Consider the following 19,903-nt stretch of genomic DNA (forward strand, 5'->3'; position numbering starts at 1 on the left):
TTCGACGACCTCCTTGCCTATTCTATATTCCTATCACTTTTCCGAGCAAATGAGCCCAAATCATAGATGGCGCTGATCGCAGGCGGTAAAATTTTTATTCGAACTAAATACTAGAAATCAATTCGGCTATAGAAAATTGATAAATTTCCAAGTATTTGCAATTAATTCATGAACATTTATAGCTGCACAGCAAAGTTAGAATTATAGGCAACATTCTTATAGGATGTTTAATTTAATAATTAATACTTACATGAGCGGTAGGTTTTGTATTTCCTGTAGTAAATAAGATTGCTACAGAAAAGTTTTTTCTTGCATAATATTCTTATTATTTTGTAATAAATATATACTAGCATAAGCATATAAAATAAATTTTTTTATTAAGAAATTTTATTTACAGTTGTTTATTTACAATGTTTTCACAGGCGAAAAGTGAATACAAAATCAAAATTAGATTGAAAAAAACTACGAACTATGGACGGGAATCGAACACCCCGCAACTCCAGCATAGGGATTTTCGGTTATCGCCCTTATGAAAACCATTGGAAATAAATTTGCAGTTAAAGAAGTAATGAAACTTTAATCGTAAATATCTCAAAAACTATTGAGTAGCTGCGGCTATAATGATACATTTTCTTAAACTGCATGACGATATCTACAAACCTGCAAGGTTTTAACTAAAACCGTGACCCAAAGGACTTGCACTCTCCTTGTTAGTGAATAGTAAATACCTTTAATATCTTTTAGAGATATAATACAGCATTCATTTAAAGACTCATACATTTTAACACGCTCTTTAAAACATCATGCTATATAATGAAGAAATGTTAATATCAAAAAAATTAAATTAATAAAAGCATACTTTATATTACTGTAATTAATAATTTATAATAAACATGCATTTAAAGTCAATGATTTTAAAAAGAGTCATTTTTGAAAATTGTACACTGTGGACCATATTTTGAATTTAGAAAATATTATAAGTACTTTTAAGTATTGTTATTGCAAGGGAGACTACTTAATATTAGGATATAAAAGCACTTAACTATGGTAGGTTTATTATTTGAAAAAAAAATTCAAATTTAACACAAATAATTTATTGCAAACTCTGGTTACTTGTGTTAAGAAATCTTTAAGGCAAAGAATATACCTTAGATGAGCGATCAACACCTGCCAGGCCTTTGGACTTTGGAGGCCCATCTACTATTTAAATGTAAAAATAAGAACTATAAATTCTATCATTTCATAAAATTAGTAACTTAAATGCTTTTAACGAGTACTTCACTCAGCTAAAATATGAGTATGCACTTTTTTATAAAGATGAATATATAAAAAATGATCAACAATTTAAATATGGTTATAGAGAAGCATTGAAGTATAAGAAAAAGCGAAATTTTGATGATTTCATGATGAATACGCGATGTGTATGTAATATACAACAGGAGAGGTAAAACTTGAAACGCAATCAGAACACAACAACGTGCATATTTCTAAGGGCTAAAGAACTGAAAATGTCAATTGCTTCATAATTAGTCTAGTAAACCTTGAGTTCTTGTTGTGGGCTTGAATTATGCATAACTGAACGTGATATGTTGCCCATCTGAACAACAATTCTTTCCATGGCTGCTTCCGTCTCGACCAAACGACGTCTCAGTTGATCTATCTCTATGTCTCCTGCCGCTTCTTGTGTTCCAGCATGTATAACATTACCAAATGTGTTCAAAGACTATACACGAGTACTTACAATATTTTTAATTTTAGTCTAACTTTTTCTTGTTAAATTTATGATATAAATACGTGTGTGTTCTAATTGTGCAAACCTTGCATCATGCAACACCATTTAAAAATCTGATTAGATACTCAAAAAAACATGTACCTTATTTTTCAGTATTTCTTTAAAGGAACTAGCTTTCAAGGAAAACACTGCATTAATGATAATGTAAATCAAATGTTGTCAATATCTCTTAAATATTTAAAAAACTTACGATTCGTTAACTCCTCCATAGTAGGAATAGGTCCTTCTGGAGATGGAGATCTTTCTTTTTGATAATGCATTGTACCACCAGTCATTGCAGTAGCAAAAGCTTCAGGACTGAATACCATTTTCTGAAATTCTTTTTCTGCTGCTGCCCCTGGATATTCTGAAATGATTTCATTATCCGAATTTTTCCGCAACACCTAATAAAATAAGTTGCCATAAGATTTCATAGGATTTACTGAAAGTTATTTAAGTATTGAAATGTCACAGAATATTTCACCTTAACAATTGTATACAAGAAAAACAGGACAATGCCCAATGTATATAATGGCATAATAATTCCTGTGGTACCATTTCCTTTTGGTGCAGGAACAACATGTCCTGCACCTCCCAAAGGTGGCCTCATTTTTAGCACAACATGATCAATTTTATCTACAACTTTGGGTACAATATGAGAAGAAGGTATAGTTCTACCACGCTCCCTCAATGCAGGGTGTAAACCACCTGCATGTGGAGGTGTACGTCGTTCTTGTTTTAAGGTACCTAAAAAATATAAATATTATTTTCTAAAGCATTGTTCAAAAAATATATATAAAACAAGCAAATTTCAACATTCTATTATAGTATTTTATTACTTTTAAACTCCACAGAAATAATATTAGTATATTGTTATTTTACAAAACAAGAAAGCCTATTACACACATTTGTGCTATAACTGTAGGCCAAACTTATTCCCATCTACTCATCTCTAGTTATACTTGCTCTTTTGGCAAGTTGCCAAATAAAAGAGAACTCGAATCTGCTTTCCACACATAATTGGTTAGTTTAATAATACCAAACTCAGACATTTTTTTAAAATGTAGAATTACTAGTTCAGTGATTTAATTCAAATGATGTAACTATATTAACATTAAAATGAAGCTGTGCATGCTGTTTTATTAATAGCTAATGTCACATATTTTAAGCAAAACCTTTCATAATTCTTACTGTGCGGCATTAAAATATGATATCTGATTAAATGTGGAGTTCCTAGTTGAGAAAGAGGTATACCAAAATTTACTTTAAGACAGAGGGAACTATTAAATGACCTGATTTCTTCTAAAACTTGTTTATAAGATTTTCCCAAGCGTTCCCTTTCAGCAAGGAATGTAGACAAATCTATAGCACATCTGGCTAAAATTTCTTCTCTACATAAACTTGCACTTTGTGATGTCAATTTTATAGTTCTCAAAGCATCTCTTATTCTTGGATCAATTTGATGGTGCTTCAGTATGTTTTGACATATTTCATACATAATATCAGCAGCAGTGACATCACTTTCAAAGATTACATCGCAGCATGCTAATAAACATTTGTGACTTTAATTCAATAACAAGAAAAAATAATGCATTAAAATATACTTTGTACTTAGTAATTAACTAGAAATATAAAATTTCAATATGATGAAAAAAGATATTTTTAATTATAATTAAATTTGTCAATTTTCTAAATTCCGTAGAAATAAAATTTAAAAAGTAAATAAATTAAATGTTTTTGTGATCTTCCATCCACAGATTTTCTTTCATTTATAGAATAAAGTGTATTTATAAAATCTTACCAGAATTGTCGGGCGTATGATGTGGTGTGACAGATGCTGTGAGCATAGGATAGAAAATTTTCGGCCATAATACCGCAAAACACCCGGCTACAATGGCTAGGATAAAAATCGTCTTTCTTGGTCCGAAATCCGTTATTTCAGCCATATTCGTATATTTTTCGTTCGTATAGCTCTCGTAATTTCGATAAAAGGTAAAACAACCGTGGATCTTCCACTAACACGTACAGGGATCGCGAAAGCGGATGGAAGGCACAGTGCACTGTCGTCTGCTATTTCTGTCATGGGACAGGGCTGTGTCTATCGGCTTTTACTTTCAGGATATTTTTCTTTAATTTAGATTTAATAAAATTCGCTGTGCATTCATACGACCAAACAATAAGGAATAAACTTTAAACGATAAAATCTACCCGATCTATTATATTTACTATAACAGAATACTTTATGCATAAAAGAAATTAATACAAACACGACATTGTTAAAAAATTCGCAAAGTCTTTATATTTAATAGTTGACTAACTTTTAATAATAATATTCAGATAACAATACATAAACGTTATAAAATAATAAAATAATTTTGTTAAATTTCTTTTTTCTTGTCTAGAATCAAATTCTACTTGTTACAAGAATAAGCCAAAATGTATGCCAGAAATAGCAGGTTCTGGCAATGTCACATAGTCTAAGAGAGACCTTGTCCGATAGGTACATGATAGAAATATATATAACTCATAGCTTGTTGTTTTGCTTGCATTTATTTACAGAATAGATTATACAGAAAAAATTTAATAGTAAAATTACTTGCTTAAAATATTCTAGGATTGGTGAAGTGCCCTATAAACTACTTAAGGAATTTATTCTGGTCCACCTCTCTGTAACAAATAAGAACTCACTTAATATAAAATTTTTCCTATCTGATGCTGCATTAACTCAAAAAGATATTACATATATTTGAGTACCATGTTTAATTTATCTACATTCGAATAACTTATATTCTATGATTATAATAAAGTAAATGAAAAATTTTGCTACATTAAATAAATAATAAAATAACAATATACTTGCATTAATATATGCAATTTCTTTCTCATCAATAGGTCGTCTTTGATATCGTGGAGGAAGAAAAATATCTTCTATCGTTGGTAAAACAACCACATTAGGCCCTGTTGCACCAGTACTCTGTTGTGACATAGTCGGCCCTGATTGCGTAGACGGTGTGGTTGTACCTTCAGTAGTTAACCAATAACAAGGAATTCAGTCGGCTTTTCCAACCGAAGTATTCAGTTGCACTGTGTAACTTTTATTTAATATTACCTCTGTTAATTCCACCCTTGCGAAATTTAATCATAGGTACATGTGGTTTTACTACCTATCGAAATTTATTTCTTATGAAAAATAATTATCTTTGTTACTTGCATAGATTAACATACGGTATATCCTTTCTCTAATTATACTGATACACTAACCTTCCAACCTTTGCTTGCCATCATAATTATTCTTTAACGTTTCTGCTTCTAATGCGAAGACCAAGTTTGATTTGCAACAGAAGCTTCTTTCGATCACCTTAAACCTTCATGTAGATGGCGTGTTTTGACATACTTTAGCGAGTATGGAATGATCGTTAAATACCTGTGGCTGCTAAATTTTCTAAGGATAACATTAACCTTATCAGAAATTATCAAAAATTAATAAGCAACTTACCTACTTAACTTCATTTGTTTTTTTTTTTTTAGTTTAATTGAAGTATAATTTTACGTACTGTATAAGAGAAATATGCTAAATTTAAGAATTCCTTGATTAAATTTAAGCAAAACCATGAATTATATAAATGTGTACAAATAACATTACGAAAGTGTTTATATCCGAGTGTCTAATGTTTTATCTCTAGAAATTTTCGTAATTGTAACTATTATTCTTTTTTTTTTTATTTATTTTTTGCCCACACGAGTAATACTTTATCTCTTACGTGGTAGTAGTAGGTATATAATATTAAAGATATGCGTGTATATCGTAATAAATTTCATTTTATTGTATATTTAACTTAATTCCAAAATATTTGGTATCAAAAAATTGCTATAAATTAAAATCGTATGGTACAGATAATAAAAATGAAGATGAATAATAACATATAAAATATAACTATTTCGGCAGTCTTTCATTGACTATAATGACATTGATGTCTGATGTCATATTTAGATCTTAAATTTAATCTATTTCTTCCATTCGTGAAGCATCTTCTGCATGTACTTCCAGGGGAGGAATTTCTTCTGTAGTTTGTTCTTCTGGTACAGATTCTTCTTCATCAATACCAAGTCCCAGCTTGATCATTCTATAAATTCTTGCACTATGAACTTGTGGTTCATCTAATGTAAAACCTGAAGAAAGAAGTGCTGTTTCAAATAATAAGATTACTAAGTCTTTTACTGCTTTGCCAGTTTTGTCAGCCTCTGTTTTCTGATTAAGGGCTTCAATGATGGCATGATCTGGATTTATCTCAAGGTGTTTTTTTGCTGCCATATATCCCATAGTAGATGTGTCTTTAAGAGCTTGAGCTTTCATGATTCTTTCCATATTAGCACTCATACCATATTGTGAAGTAACTATACAGCAAGGAGAATCAACTAGTCGGTTTGATACTACAACTTTTTCTACTTTGTTATCAAGAATATTTTTCATTACATTACATAAATTTTCATATTTGACTTTATCTTCTGCTTTCTTCTTTTTTTCTTCTTCATCTTCAGGTAGCTCTAATCCTTCTTTGGTTACAGATACCAATTGTTTACCATCAAATTCTTTCATTTGTTGTACTATATACTCATCAATAGGTTCTGTCATATAGATAACTTCAAAGCCATGTTTTTTCACACGTTCAACAAATGAACTATTTGCAACCTGGTCTTTGTTCTCCCCAGTAATAAAGTAAATATGTTTTTGGTTCTCTTTCATTCTACCTACATAGTCTTTAAGAGAACAAGTTTCATCTCCAGAAGCTGAAGTATGAAACCTCAAAAGATTTGACAATTTATTACGATTAGAACTGTCCTCATGAATACCTAATTTAATGTTTTTGTTAAATTGTTCATAGAATTTCTTATAGTTATCCTTGTCTTCTGCAAGTTCTTCAAATAATTCTATACATTTTTTAATAAGGTTCTTACGAATAACCTTTAAGATTTTATTTTGTTGTAGCATTTCACGAGAAATATTTAAAGGTAAATCTTCACTATCAACTATTCCTTTCATGAAATTTAAGTAGTCTGGAATCAATTGTTCGCAATTATCCATAATGAATACTCTTCGTACATATAGTTTAATATTATTTTTTCTCTTTTTGTTGTCAAATAAGTCAAATGGCATATGTCTTGGAACAAAGAGCAAAGCTCTGAATTCCAATTGACCTTCTACAGAAAAGTGTTTAACAGCCAAATGATCTTCCCAATCATTTGTCAATGATTTATAGAATTCACCATATTCTTCTTGTGTAATATCATCTGGATTTCTAGTCCAAATAGGCTTTGTCTTATTTAATTCTTCATCTTCTGTGTACGTTTCTTTAATAGTCTTTTTCTTCTTCTTCTTCTTTTCTTCTTCTTCTGTAGTTTCCTCAGCCTCGTCTACATTCTCAACTTTTGGTTTTCCATCATCTTCTTTTTTTTCTTCCTCTTCTTCAGCTTCATCCTCACTCAACTCTTTTTCACGTTCTTTTTGAACTACTAATTTAATTGGATAACCAATAAATTGAGAATGTTTTTTTACGATTTCTTTAATTTTCCTTTCTTCTAGGTATTCAGCTTGATCTTCTTTTATGTGCAGAACAATTTTTGTTCCTCGTCCTAATGGTTCTCCATTATCATGTTTGACAGTAAATGACCCACCAGCACTGGATTCCCACAGATATTGTTCATCGTCATTGTGCTTGGAAACTACAGTGACTTTGTCTGCTATTAAATAGGCAGAATAAAAACCTACACCAAATTGTCCAATCATGGAAATATCTGCACCAGCTTGTAATGCTTCCATGAAAGCTTTGGTACCAGACTTGGCAATTGTACCAAGATTATTTACCAAGTCAGCCTTGGTCATACCAATACCAGTATCAATAATAGTTAAAGTCCCATCATTCTTATTTGGAATAATTTTAATAAATAATTCTTTGCTATGATCAAGTTTAGAAGGATCTGTTAATGACTCATAACGTATTTTATCAAGGGCATCACTCGAGTTTGAAATCAGTTCTCTCAGAAAAATTTCCTTATTAGAATAGAAAGTATTGATAATCAATGACATAAGTTGAGCAATTTCTGCTTGAAAGGCAAAAGTTTCCACATCTGCTTTTGTTTCCATTTCTGTTGACATCTGAAATTAATATTAAAAAAATATATGTATCAAACAATTTGAAACATATAATTATTTTTTGAAGATTTAGTAAAAAAAGGTTTCATGTGTTTTTCTTAGTTTTCTGAATGTACAAAAATTATACATGTTTATACAATATATATATTGATATATATGTATATAAATGTAACAAGTAAAGTCTCTTTACTTTCCTATACTTTTATGTTAAATGTCATCTAATAAATGTGATCAAAATTTTTAGAAAGATATAGAAATATAAATAAAGCATGATTAAAATATTAAATTGTATATATAAAAAAAAGAAGGCAATTTTTTTAAATGAATTGGATTAAAAATAGAATTATTTAATAAAGTTGTATTTATAATATCGCTTAGTTACAATTTAATAAAATTATAAAATAATAAAAATTTACTTTAAAAAATGTATGAATTTTTTTATAAATATATTAAGTATTTTTTAACAATCAATTTAAAGCAAATGTACCTTTGATATCCAGTTAAGTTCACGTTAAAATATATTTCAGTAATGCACGAACACAATGCCTGGAACCTGACAGATTATTGAATGGATTCGCGCGACAACTAAGTTTCCTTTTATATACTCACTAAAATTCTAGAATGTTCTAGAATGTTCTAGAACATTTTTACCTCTCTAGACATTCTACATCCGGTAAAATTTAAATTCATCTGAATAATTTGTAATTGATGAATTTTTTTTACTTATGTTACTAATGTCATTGGTTTATTAGGAAATAAAAAGGCATAGTTTATCTTTAATTAAGTAGAAGTACTTCTTACTCAAACGATAAAAACTGGATTAGTTCTTTTATTTCTTAGCGTGGTACTTCCGGCATTTGTTATGAAGAAAATGAGTCAAACATTACTGGACATTTTTGGATAAACGAATAAGTAATTTTTATCTTAACACTGTCTATTGCACATAACTAAGCTATTTCATGATTATCATCATTCGGTGTGCAAAATAAAAATTTGTGATTTACACTTTCCTTAGATAGAAATTATTGACGTTCATATTAATTGATCGGACTATGTGTTTGGTGTTAAATGGACAAAGGATTTCATCGTAATCGTATTAATCTTTTTTTATCCTTATTTATTTATTTATACCTTTTTGCCTTTCAGCGCTGGGGGGAGGGGGGGGGGAGTTCTTTCTACCACTTCATACATATTTATACACGCATACGTACATACATATATGTACACATATCCTTATGAAGTTTGTACATAATAATATACATTTTGTCTTGTGTTGTAAATACATGCACAAAAATTTGTTCATCGAAATATTTTGCACTAATTTTATATTTACATTTTGTTGGTCAATTTTAATATGAGGTGAAGTAGACTAGTTGCTGAAGTAAAATAAAAGCATTTTTATTTTATCTATGAATTTTGAACATTAAATATATGCTCAATCAGGTATCGGTAGTGTATTAAAATATTTTAATGCATTATCTGCACATGAATCTTCTAAGTTAAACAAAGGATGAATTATTTTTACTAAATTTATGTAGGGTAACCCTATGATTAGTGGCCATGGAGAGTTTTGTGCAATTGATAATCCACTAAGTGCATAACATGTGTGATAAACATCTTGACTTTTCCCAGGCTTATCTACAAGACTACCATAAGGATGTTGGCAACAGATTAATAAATATTCTTGTAAAGCCTCTTGATTAAACATCCAATATACAGGATTAAATAATTTGTTTTCCACAGTTAAAATTGTATGAATCAATGGAAAAACTCCACTTTGCCAAAATGAGTAACAACCATCTACAAGTTTATCTGTGCGTCCCTGAAAACCACCTTCTAAGCGCATTTGTCTATTTACTATCCATCTTAGAAATGATTTTAAACAACAATAATGAGGTTTTCCAAGAAGCATAAGTGCTGCTAATCCACAAAATGCATATCCACCATGAGCTTCCATCCCAGGAAAACTACCAAAACCACCTTCCCATGTTTGACATTTAGCTATCCAACTTTCACATCCTTTAAATATTTCAGGAGTATATACATTTGTTAATTTTGCTACAGAAAGAGCACAATATATCCCCCTTATATCTGTTTCTCCATCTTTATGTAGGCTAAAAGAACCATCCTCTCCATGTAAAGATGATAAAAATTGTTTAAGTCCTTTTCTATCAATTACTTGATAAGCTTGAGGAGTGCCAATGGTACATAATGCATTTATTGCGGCATATGTAGTGGCTAAATGGGGATGTTGCCCCGGGCCTCCTCCAAAACCTCCTTCTGGTGACTGACATTTGGATAAAAAATTAATAATTTTAGAATATTCTTCATATTCTAAACGTTCTCCTAGGATTTGAAGAGAATGTAGACTCCAATAACATAACCATGGTCTGCTCGAATCTAAACATTGATAATCTTCGCTAAGACGAAACAAAGATTTTTTTAAGAATAGAATATGTTTTTGTCTTGCTAAAAGTGGCTCATTATTCAATTTGTATAATTTCAGTATGTCATTTTCAACGCGATCCTGACGCACTGAATTTGTAGTTTTACATCCTTCATCATCTTGTTTTTGTTTTAATATTTCAGCATAAGTTCGAACGTATGGTTCATCGAGTTCATTTATCATTGAATTCCACATAATCTTTCTTCCTTCTACAATTGCCTTTCTTAGCGCCTCAAATTCGTTTAACAACTTTTCCGCTAACTTTTCGTTCATGCATTTTACCGCCATTTCCTTCGTTGTTCTTGCATTGGTTGTACTACCATTTGCTCCTACCTCGTATTTTTCTAATATCTTTCCTTCCTTCTTATCCTTTGCCTTATTTTTACTAACAACCGGTCTTCCTGTCATCTCCGCTTCCCACGCTGTCTTTTAACCTCACTTTTCTATTTCTTCTGATATCTTTACTATTTTTAATTCTTTTCCTTTTGCTACATTTTTAAGTTGTACTAAACTGATGATCTTTTCTCTTTCACTTCTTTTTTACTACATATTCGTTTTTCTAATTATTTCGTACTTTTCTTTATTCTCCATAATTTTTCGTCAACTTGTTTACTTTTACCCTTTATCAGGAGTTTGTAATTGTATAAAATCACCGAAATAAAGATATATAAATAAATAAGATAGATTCTTATCTCTGATATGTTTTATCATTGCAGTGTTTTATCACTCTAAAAGATTATTGCCTTTGTGTAAATGATTTTGTAAAAATTAATTTTTCTTTATTATAATTTAGCTATTATTTCGATCGAAGCTATTTGACAGATACTTTTATAACGAATCATAATATATCATATTCATTGCAACGTTAAAAGAATATTAAGAAATAAATTATCCATCCGTAAATTAGATTATCAAGGGATAGGAAAGGATCATTTCTATAAGAAAAAAAAAAAACAATATGTAGACGTATTTCTTTATATTTAGTTTTTCAAACATCTTATTTGTAATAATATTTAAAAAGATTGAGAGAGAGATAATGGTGATTGAAGTAGGAAAAGAATTCATAAAAACCGCGGAATTCAGTCGGTATTATATTGTATTTCTTCATCTATCGGAAAGTGGCGCCCTCTAAGTTTATTGCAAATCGATCAATTTTACATCTTGTGTTCGATAGAAAGTAGTCAGATGTTAATTTTATTAAATAAATGTGCTTCTACTGGAAAAGTTTAATTAGTTTCTTCCGGTAAGAATATTCACATTAATAATATTAAATATTGTCTATTTTTTAGCTTCTAAAGAAACACGAAGCTTAATTTTCCAGAATATTTTTCTCATTTAAAACCTTATAGAAACAATGTAATTGTTTTCTATTCTCCCGTATTCTAGCTTGTGTTAAAGTTGATCTATAAAGTTACATAGAAGTTTGGTAGACAATTTCTTAGAAAATGAAATATGACAACGTAAGAAAACGAAATATCGATCCTTGTAAGTTTTCAATAGGTAATCGAGTCACGTGGCAATGACACTACTAGTAATTACAAATGCCTAACTCGTAGATTTTCATGCAGAAGGAATACAGAAATCTTCGAAGCACGTTAGGCGCATCCCTTTTTCTGTTCATCGCAACTTCGATGTAACGTTTGTTAATTCTACAGAGAATCTTCCATCGATATGTTTAGTAAGTATTTATTGGGAATTTGGAAGTCTTAAGAAATTCCTTTTATTATTTCTCCTCGTAATTTATATTTATTTACAATGAAAAAGATCAACGACGTTCACATGTGTATAAGCCTTGTGTTAATCTTTACATTTATCAGTTAAACGTTTACTCGGTTAGTCGAAACGTAGAAGAATTACGAAAAATCGCTGGAGTTGATATGGCGAGGAGCTTAACTCCGGTAACCTAGCTTTATGATGTCGAATAATACTCATACAGCTAGATAACCAAAGAAAATGTCCGCGCCAAGATCTTCTTGTTGCCTTGAGCGATGAAATACTTGCATGGAAGTTGATCGTCTCGATCAATCGAATCGTCTAGAATCGTAAACCTGCTTTACCATCAGCAGCCTACCGGTTCGTCATTGTCGGATTTCTCGAGAACGCAAAGATGAAGTGTAGTCGAATCTTGGTCGTGTAGCATCGATCTCGGTATACATGCAGATCGATCGTTCACGACACATATGAACGTTTCTTTTTCTCTCTCTCTTTCTCTTTCTCTCTCTCTCTCTATCACATAAGCGACAATCACTATATTTCCTGGTGCAGATAATGGCATGCACGTGTCGATGGTGTCCCCACTCTGTAACAGAAAGACGGAGAAATCGGAAACCATTTTACAACAATCGTCCCTTTGTCGCGTAACCACGATTGATTGATATGCGCGCACGGCTTTGAAAAGTGAAACACAACCGTTGACATTTCGGAGTGAAAGTTAGTCGTCAGTAAGAGGGGGCGCCTCGGGTACAGTATAACCAGAGGCTATGAGCGTATATCTGGAAATTTTTCTTTCGTTTCCAGGCCAAAATCATCCTACCTAAAAGCACGATATGGAAAGCACCGAATGCAGAGAAAGCGGAGGGAACACGGCCAGACGGTGTAACGATTTCGATTAACGTGTACTGTTCGCTCGGAGTCGTTTAAGTGAAACGTAAATGGTCGAAGAAACGAGGCGATACGGTTTTGCTGAATCGTACAACGCGCAAGACGTTATGTTGTTACGTCATAATTACTTCGGCTGAAAGCCGTGCATCTTGCGGTATCATCGAGTTTCCTGGTTGTCGTTTCCGACTCACTGATTCACAACTTTAACAAAAGTTATGCTTCGAGAGCACGAATACGTGCGCGATGATGAATTTCGGATTCCGGGAACGTCGTGCGTAAGATGCGACTAACGTTTCGTTCGAATCGGTGAAATATTAATACGCGAATAATCGTAGCAGCGAAGATATTCCGTATTCGTAGAGTTCGTCGCGCGAATTGCTTTCTATTCGTTAGAATAAAAGAAATTTGACATTCTTCCGTTGCTTTGTATCGTCGATTATTGTCACGTTATTTGCATTTGCCGGTTACAGCGAAGGCTGCGCCGATATTCAATGCTGTGCTTTTCGTTCGATCAGCCCGCCAGTAGACCAGTACGATGTTTCGTAAGAACTTCCATTTGGAGAAAGTTATGATCTCACGCTGCATTGCACGCGTGTCTGGATTCTATTTTATCATCAAGCTGTTCGGTGCTTTCCGCGCTCCTCCAAGTCGTCTCTTTATCTTATTCGACTTCTCAATCTCGATATTAAATATACACAACACCGTGAACAGAAACGACATCGGTTACTCGGGGAACTGTGGACTCGCGCAACGAAAATCGGAGACGTTTGGCAGTTTATATTTAAATAACACGCTTATCGAATCTGATACGCGGTAAAATACGTCAGTTTCGGCAGGCGTTATCGAGTTTCGCAATAGATAATTTTAAAAGATTGCGACACGACTTTTATTTTATCTGTTCGTTCGTTGATCCGTAATTCTTGAGAATGTAAAAATACGTTCTGGGACGAAATCTAAAACTCTGCTGGAATATTTGAAATTGAATCTACGATTGTCGCGTCTCGGAGGAACGGAATCGTGCGAGTCTCCGTTCATCTCCGCGGGCGTGCACGCGTTTTATCGCGAGAGTGAAAGTACAAAAGATCCCATTAAGAAAGGAGTAAAAGATCGGAAAAGAAAGAAAAAAAAAAAAGAAAAGAAATGAACCGTGGCGCACTCACCTGCGAAACTGCCGGTTTATTTCTGGCTCACTCTCGTATCGGGCGTAACAGGAAGGCTGACCAGAAAGATTTAGTCTCGACTCAACGGATAATGCCCGACTTTCTAAAACTTAATTTTCTTTATTTTTTCCCCCTGTTGAAAGCTGCTGCAACGACAAAGGCGACGGAGATTTCTAGCCTAGTACAGCTGCTGAAACGGTTTATCCGAGCCGGGAAGAAGCCCACCGACACGTACCCACTGCAAACACGAGTGAGTACCTATCTTTCACGATAAGCCAGCCTTCGATTCTTTCCGTTTCTCTGTCACGGTTGCTACAGTTCGACTACGTAATTATCGGCGTTTCTTGCAGGAAAATCAGCAGGACCGAGCATATCGCGAGCGCAACGTCGCGAACTGCGAGAAGAGGCGATCTACGAGACGATAAGAGACCCGATGATCGTTCCCGCGATCGAAAGATTGTGCTTCGCTCTCGAAAGAAATCGGCGCCCGATCGTTGTCCGAGGTGATAAGTTATTTTCGGTGTCGAATCCCAAGGCTAGTCGGTTTAACGGTCTAATTAACAGTTTACGATTTAATTAACAGTCCCGTGTCCAGTCGAGCCATTACCAGGGTCTTTGCACGATACGCCTTATTGACCGTACGTTTTATCGAGAACTTTTCTGCTGCGTTCCCCGAGTATGTTGCGCAACGACCAGGGATCCCGTACGTGGCCGTTCGTGTCGACACGCGCGTCTTCCAAATCACCAACTTACCCCTCCAGTGAGAAAAATCGGCAGGTTGTTTACAGCCGGATGGACAAAAGTATCGCGAGCTAACGAGCCGATTCGGTACCCTCGGTAAATTCGTTTCCTAACGAGGCTGGCTTTCGATGCGACTCCCAATCGTTTACGCAAACACAGCTGCACGAGTACTCGAGATAGTAGGGGCTAATGTCGCTTCACTTATAATCATTATCACTTCGAGTGTAGTTATCGAGCTCGATTTAATTTCTCTGCGGCGCTGGAACGGTTACGAACGCGCGAAAAAAGAAGAACCATCTTTACGCCAGTTGGCGGATATTTTTCCCAATTTCCGGGCATATTTCCAACGTCTTTCCCTTATCTTCGCCACGCCATCGCGAATACTAGTTTCTTTTATTTGCGTACTCGTTATCGCTTCTCTCGACTGGCAGGTTCCAAGCGAACGATCGTTTTTCTCATCTGGAAAATAAATCGGCACGATTAAAGCTCGCGCGGTGATGGACATCGCGAGTCGGGAAAAAATTCAAAGCCGGCAATTTTAATTACAATTTGAACGTACGAGAGAGGCTAGCAAACGTTAGGTTGAGTCGGTAAACATCGAGGAGGTAAACAATCGTTAGACCCGAGCGAACGATTCCAAAGGATGAAGGAACGTCTGAAGGAAAAGTAAACTTTCGGTTTAAATGTTTGTACGGGACAAGTAATGAAAGAATACGTTACGGTTAGGCGATACCTGTGTGTCTCGCTATGTACCCAACGAACGAAGTCCATTTAATTTACAGATTAATTTACGATCGCGAAGCAGGCATTCGTTTGGCTATTTCGTAACCCGGGGATCGTTGCATTTTTGCGGGGGCAGAAACGAAAATCTCGGTATTTTCTCGCGAATCTAGTGACGCACGGAACCGTTTGCTCGGTGTCATTCGCAGCTGAGGATTCACAGCTCGGTGCCACACACGCGGTGGCGGGCGAACACTGGTATGCATATGTACGTTTTATTTCTCGGTCGCTCGCTCTACCGTGCAAATCTCGAATGCATTCGCTGGCACGTTGGAGATCGTTCGCGATACAGGCTTCCGCAATGCCATAACGCCACCGCACCGCCGATCCTCGCCGAGGCTGTGACGCAGAAAAGACTACTTTTTGTTGCTCGTGGAGTAGAGAAAAAAAGATCGAAACAGGTTCATGGAAATAGACGGACGAGTCATGTTCATGTGACTCGATAGGATCATTGTTTTTGGACGTAAGAAGGGAGCGACCGTAGATACTCGATCGTGTATTACATTATCGTGGAGAAGTGTTCGCTGAATGCTGTGGCCGCTACGCGTTATTAATTACGCGTTACGGTTGGCTATTATGTTCTCGCGCTAATGCCAGTTTGAAGGTGAGAACAGCTTTGAGTTAGAATCACGTCGATAAGAACGTTATTTAGCCGCTCGACGCGAATTTAAATGTCGCCACTGCCTCGTGGTTTATTAATTCCGCGTCGCGGCCTTTGCAGGCGAATTTTGTTCAAGGGAATTATAGGGGGTTATCGCCGCTCCTTAATCCCAAATATTCGGGAGTAAGTAACGGGATTGTGGGTTCACAATTGTAGAATAACTACGATTCACGTAATTCTCTGTTAAATTCCTTTATTACTCCAGAAAGGTGTATCTATCTCCGAGTGTTTCTCTAGAGCGACTGACCGACTCGCGGGAGAGTGTCGAGAGGGTACGTGACGCAGTTAGCCTAAGCCCCTAATTCTTATCTAATGTTTATATAAACATTCGTTCTCGGAATTTAGTCCTTAAACTATTTAGACCTTATATCCTAGACTGATTTTTGTATATATATGAAAACTTTTCGACAGGAAGAAGATTGAAAGGGTAGGAGGTGCGTGGCGTAAAAATTTGGAGCGCATGAGAGAACAGGAGGAACAAAAGCGTTCGAACGACTGTTATTTTTCCACGGTAGTCAGATTCAACCTGTTGCTAAGAGGCTCGAGGAAATTCGCACGCGAAACGGTGCGAATCGGCAACGAGTAGACTCGGCTCAGAGAAGCGCGAAGGATCGGGCAAGAAGAACGTTGGCCGCAAACGCGGAACCATGGTAATTTTTCAAGTTCGAACCGCGAAATCTTGAAAAAAAAAAAAAAAAAAATAGAAAAAGAAAGAGGGAAAAGGAAGAGAAGGAAAAACGATCGGAAGGTTTTGCTTGGGAAAAGAAGCGGCTAGTCGTGGACTAGACAAGAATGCAAACGCGGTAACGTTCGCCTCGACCTTGTAAGTTACGTTCACCGAAGATCAACGGATTTTTATTCGTTTGATTCTAAACCGAGCGATTTGCGGTTAAAAAATTGACCGTGCCAACTCGCGCTTTCGAGCCAGACACGCCTTTGGCTTTACGGATAATCCTTTCGTCGATGGAATTTAATTTCATTTCGTCCGAATTGGCCGGAATTCGGAATTCAGAGGAACTCGAAGTAACCGGATTATAATTGGTAATGGAGCGAACGACGAGTGAAAAATTGGAATAAAATCGTACGTGGATTAACGGACACGGCTATGTCTTTTTGTACGAAGTATAGATAGGAGAGCATACCTGTTGCTCGGAGTCGAGGACACGGCCGAGTCGATACGTGAATTTTAAGTCCGCTACTGCTTGCTCCGTCTTACCAAGGGCACATAGACTCGGATCGAAAGAAGAGGAAAGAGAGGAGTCACACCTGGCGCGGTACGAGATGAGATCACTACCGCACTCACTGATCAACTGGCCCCGCGCCCCACGTCCGGGGCCGCACGCACCTTTCGCGTTACCCCTTCCCCCTCCAACTCCGGAACCTAGAGCTCGCTGCCCCCCTCGGGGCCCCTTCGGCCCCCTTCGACCCCCTCCACATCCTCTTTACCTCTTCAGCCGCGCTTCGAACGCCCATTGGTCCGTTCAAATCGACGTCGTGACGTCACCGAACCGAACTACCGGCATACATACAAGAGGAACGAGTCTCTCTCTCTTCTCTCCTCTCCTCTCCTCTCCTCTCCGCTCCTCTCCTCTCCTCTCCTCTCCTCTTCGCTCCTTTCTCCTCTCCTCTCCTCTCCTCGCCGCTCCTGTGCTTTCTACCCCGCTCCGTTCCGCCCCTTGCCGCGCGGCTCCCCTTCTCGATTCCATTCTTTTCTCTTGTCTCTTCTCTCTCCCGTGCTCTTCACTTGGTCCTCTTTCCTCGAGTCGACTACCTGTCCTCCTACCTATGTCCGTCTTCTATCGTTCTTTTCTTCTCCCTCTCTCTCTCCTTCTCCGCTCGGTTTTCTCGTTTGGCCGGCTCTCTCGGAGCATTACCACGGCATCCCTGTCCTTCTACCTGGTTGATTCGTTCTTTATCGCGTTGCCTCGTCTGCCTTTCCTCGCGCCGGCATCTCGTTCTCCTCGTTCCCGAACACTCTTCTGGCTCGCCGTGAGTTCGCGATCCTTCCACGCGGCATCTCGTGTATTCCCCTCTTGTTTCCTTTGCTTTATAGGTAACCGTTGACCCGTGTGCGCTGCCTCTTTTTCTACTTTTAGTCCTCAAAGATTCTCGCCGGTTCCCCAGTGGCTACTACAGCGCTTTCGTTCAACGGTCTCGATCGATCTCTAGGCATCGCTTCGTTCTTCTCTTCCTTTCTTTCTTTCTTTCTTTCCCCGCTTATTTTTCACTTTTAGCCTCGTCTCCGACACGGCAACTCGAGTTTCTATTTTCCTCGGTTCTCCAAACTCTTCGAAGCTCTTCGGAGCTTTCCTCGACGTTGGCCGCTAAGGCCGCGCCGGTCGCAGGCCGATGGGGCGTTGCTGACTCGACGCGTTGGAAAGCGGCGCGGATCCGTTAAGTCGAATCGCGGTTCCTTTCCTTCTGGCCGGTCGCGGCTGTACCGGTCGCCGGCCGACGAGATTGTCCGCAAGAGGTTCGCCGCCGTGGTTGCCGCCACCGTCACCGCCACCGTCACCGTCACCGCCACCGCCACCGCCACCGCCACCGCCGCCGCCATCGCCATCGCCATCGCGCCACCGCCACCGCCACCGCCAACGTCGTCGCCACAACGAAGCGAGAGTAGCCCGCCAGGTATATGGAGAGACAGAAAAAGGAAAAAAGGACGCATTCCAACGACTATAGTCGGTCCATAACGATTCCCATACGTTGAGAGTGCGCAACGAACAACCAATGACCCCTCTACCGATCTCTCGCGCCTCCTCCTTTTCCCTCCTTCCCACCCTTCTTTTTCTTTTCCCTTTCACATCTTCTCCTTCTCCGTTTCTCCTCTTTCTCCTGTTCTCTCTCCTGCATTTTGCACGATTCCACGTGTCTCGTCTCGTCCCTCTTTTTCTTTCTTCTGTCTTCTTTTCCCCTCTCTTCTCTTCGCTTCTCTCCGCTTCTCTCCTCTCTCACCGGTCGTTTCGCTCGCGTACCTGTCTACGTACGTTTACCTGTACGTGTGCGCCGCGTACACCGCGATCGAGGTGAAGGCACGGCCTCGTATGTACCTCTACGTAGCCGCGCTCTGTCCTCTCGTTTTTCGAAGAAAATGCACGACGTCACCACAATGATCGTCGTCGAGTCGAATATTTCTCGAATACCCGAACCACCTCTCTGCTATTCGTCCCTTCTCGAATATCCTTGCCGGGCTTCTCGACTTTGCGCCTTCTTGTGCTAACCCAACGAATCCAGCCATTCCTGCCTTCCCAGACATCCGCGCGATCTGTCGGACCTGTGCCTAGGTCCGAGATCGTAGGTGTACGTAATTACGGGTCAGTGGCAAAAGGAGCCGCTCGCGATTTTCTTCCCCTTCGTTCCCTCGCGTGGAAACTCCTTGTCGATTCACGTCCAATCCATCGGCGACGACCGACGCGGAACACGAGGTTTCGTGGGGAAGATCCAGTACACGTCGTGTGGGAATCTCGTGCGTGCCTCGACGATAGCGCTTTTTCTCGGTTCCTCGACGAATTTCGTAACAGCGTAAGGACGTTAATGCCTCCGCTTCGAGCACGTCGGCTTATTACCTCGGTGTTCTCATCTGTCGAACTCT

At 37.3% G+C, this 19,903-nt stretch overlaps 4 protein-coding genes and 1 long non-coding RNA gene across 8 annotated transcripts in view; 1 reads left to right on the top strand and 4 right to left on the bottom strand.

Moving 5' to 3' along the window:
* Window positions 1-3,844, bottom strand: part of RIC-3 (RIC3 acetylcholine receptor chaperone) — a 7,315-nt gene extending 3,471 nt beyond the window's left edge. For 2 of the 4 annotated variants that reach the window (XM_017898745.1, XM_017898748.1), the window contains exons 1-5: window positions 3,573-3,844; window positions 2,963-3,316; window positions 2,256-2,518; window positions 1,983-2,175; window positions 1,541-1,680 (exon numbers count right to left, since the gene is read on the bottom strand). In XM_017898745.1, coding sequence (XP_017754234.1) covers window positions 1,541-1,680; window positions 1,983-2,175; window positions 2,256-2,518; window positions 2,963-3,316; window positions 3,573-3,717 — 1,095 coding nt within the window. In that variant the 5' untranslated portion in view covers window positions 3,718-3,844. Of the gene's footprint in view, window positions 1-1,147; window positions 1,201-1,540; window positions 1,681-1,982; window positions 2,176-2,255; window positions 2,519-2,962; window positions 3,317-3,572 lie in introns of all 4 variants that reach the window. The other 2 variants (XM_017898746.1, XM_017898747.1) reach the window with 2 other exon arrangements.
* Window positions 3,845-4,319: 475 nt separating this feature from the next.
* Window positions 4,320-5,151, bottom strand: LOC108546505 (28S ribosomal protein S36, mitochondrial). Its single transcript, XM_017898592.1, has 4 exons — window positions 5,033-5,151; window positions 4,881-4,935; window positions 4,632-4,792; window positions 4,320-4,438 (listed from the first exon to the last, which is right to left on the bottom strand). Exons 1-4 carry the CDS (start codon window positions 5,054-5,056, stop codon window positions 4,421-4,423), a joined length of 258 nt encoding a protein of 85 aa, XP_017754081.1. The 5' UTR covers window positions 5,057-5,151; the 3' UTR covers window positions 4,320-4,420.
* Window positions 5,152-5,664: 513 nt separating this feature from the next.
* On the bottom strand, window positions 5,665-8,487 carry LOC108546550 (heat shock protein 83). The gene is made up of 2 exons (XM_017898703.1): window positions 8,410-8,487; window positions 5,665-7,925 (listed from the first exon to the last, which is right to left on the bottom strand). Exon 2 carries the CDS (start codon window positions 7,923-7,925, stop codon window positions 5,772-5,774), a length of 2,154 nt encoding a protein of 717 aa, XP_017754192.1. The 5' UTR covers window positions 8,410-8,487; the 3' UTR covers window positions 5,665-5,771.
* An 815-nt stretch (window positions 8,488-9,302) lies between these two features.
* On the bottom strand, window positions 9,303-10,951 carry LOC108546495 (Farnesyl transferase beta subunit). Its single transcript, XM_017898582.1, has one exon. It carries the CDS (start codon window positions 10,774-10,776, stop codon window positions 9,358-9,360), a length of 1,419 nt encoding a protein of 472 aa, XP_017754071.1. The 5' UTR covers window positions 10,777-10,951; the 3' UTR covers window positions 9,303-9,357.
* A 999-nt stretch (window positions 10,952-11,950) lies between these two features.
* LOC108546520 (uncharacterized) lies at window positions 11,951-14,878 on the top strand. Its single transcript, XR_001890138.1, has 3 exons — window positions 11,951-12,046; window positions 14,273-14,379; window positions 14,480-14,878. It is a non-coding gene; the product is annotated as an uncharacterized LOC108546520 (long non-coding RNA).
* Window positions 14,879-19,903: the final 5,025 nt, after the last annotated feature.

Source organism: Eufriesea mexicana, unplaced genomic scaffold, assembly GCF_001483705.2.
Source record: "Eufriesea mexicana isolate 0111107269 unplaced genomic scaffold, ASM148370v2 scaffold654, whole genome shotgun sequence".
Classification (NCBI taxonomy): Eukaryota; Metazoa; Arthropoda; class Insecta; order Hymenoptera; family Apidae; genus Eufriesea; species Eufriesea mexicana.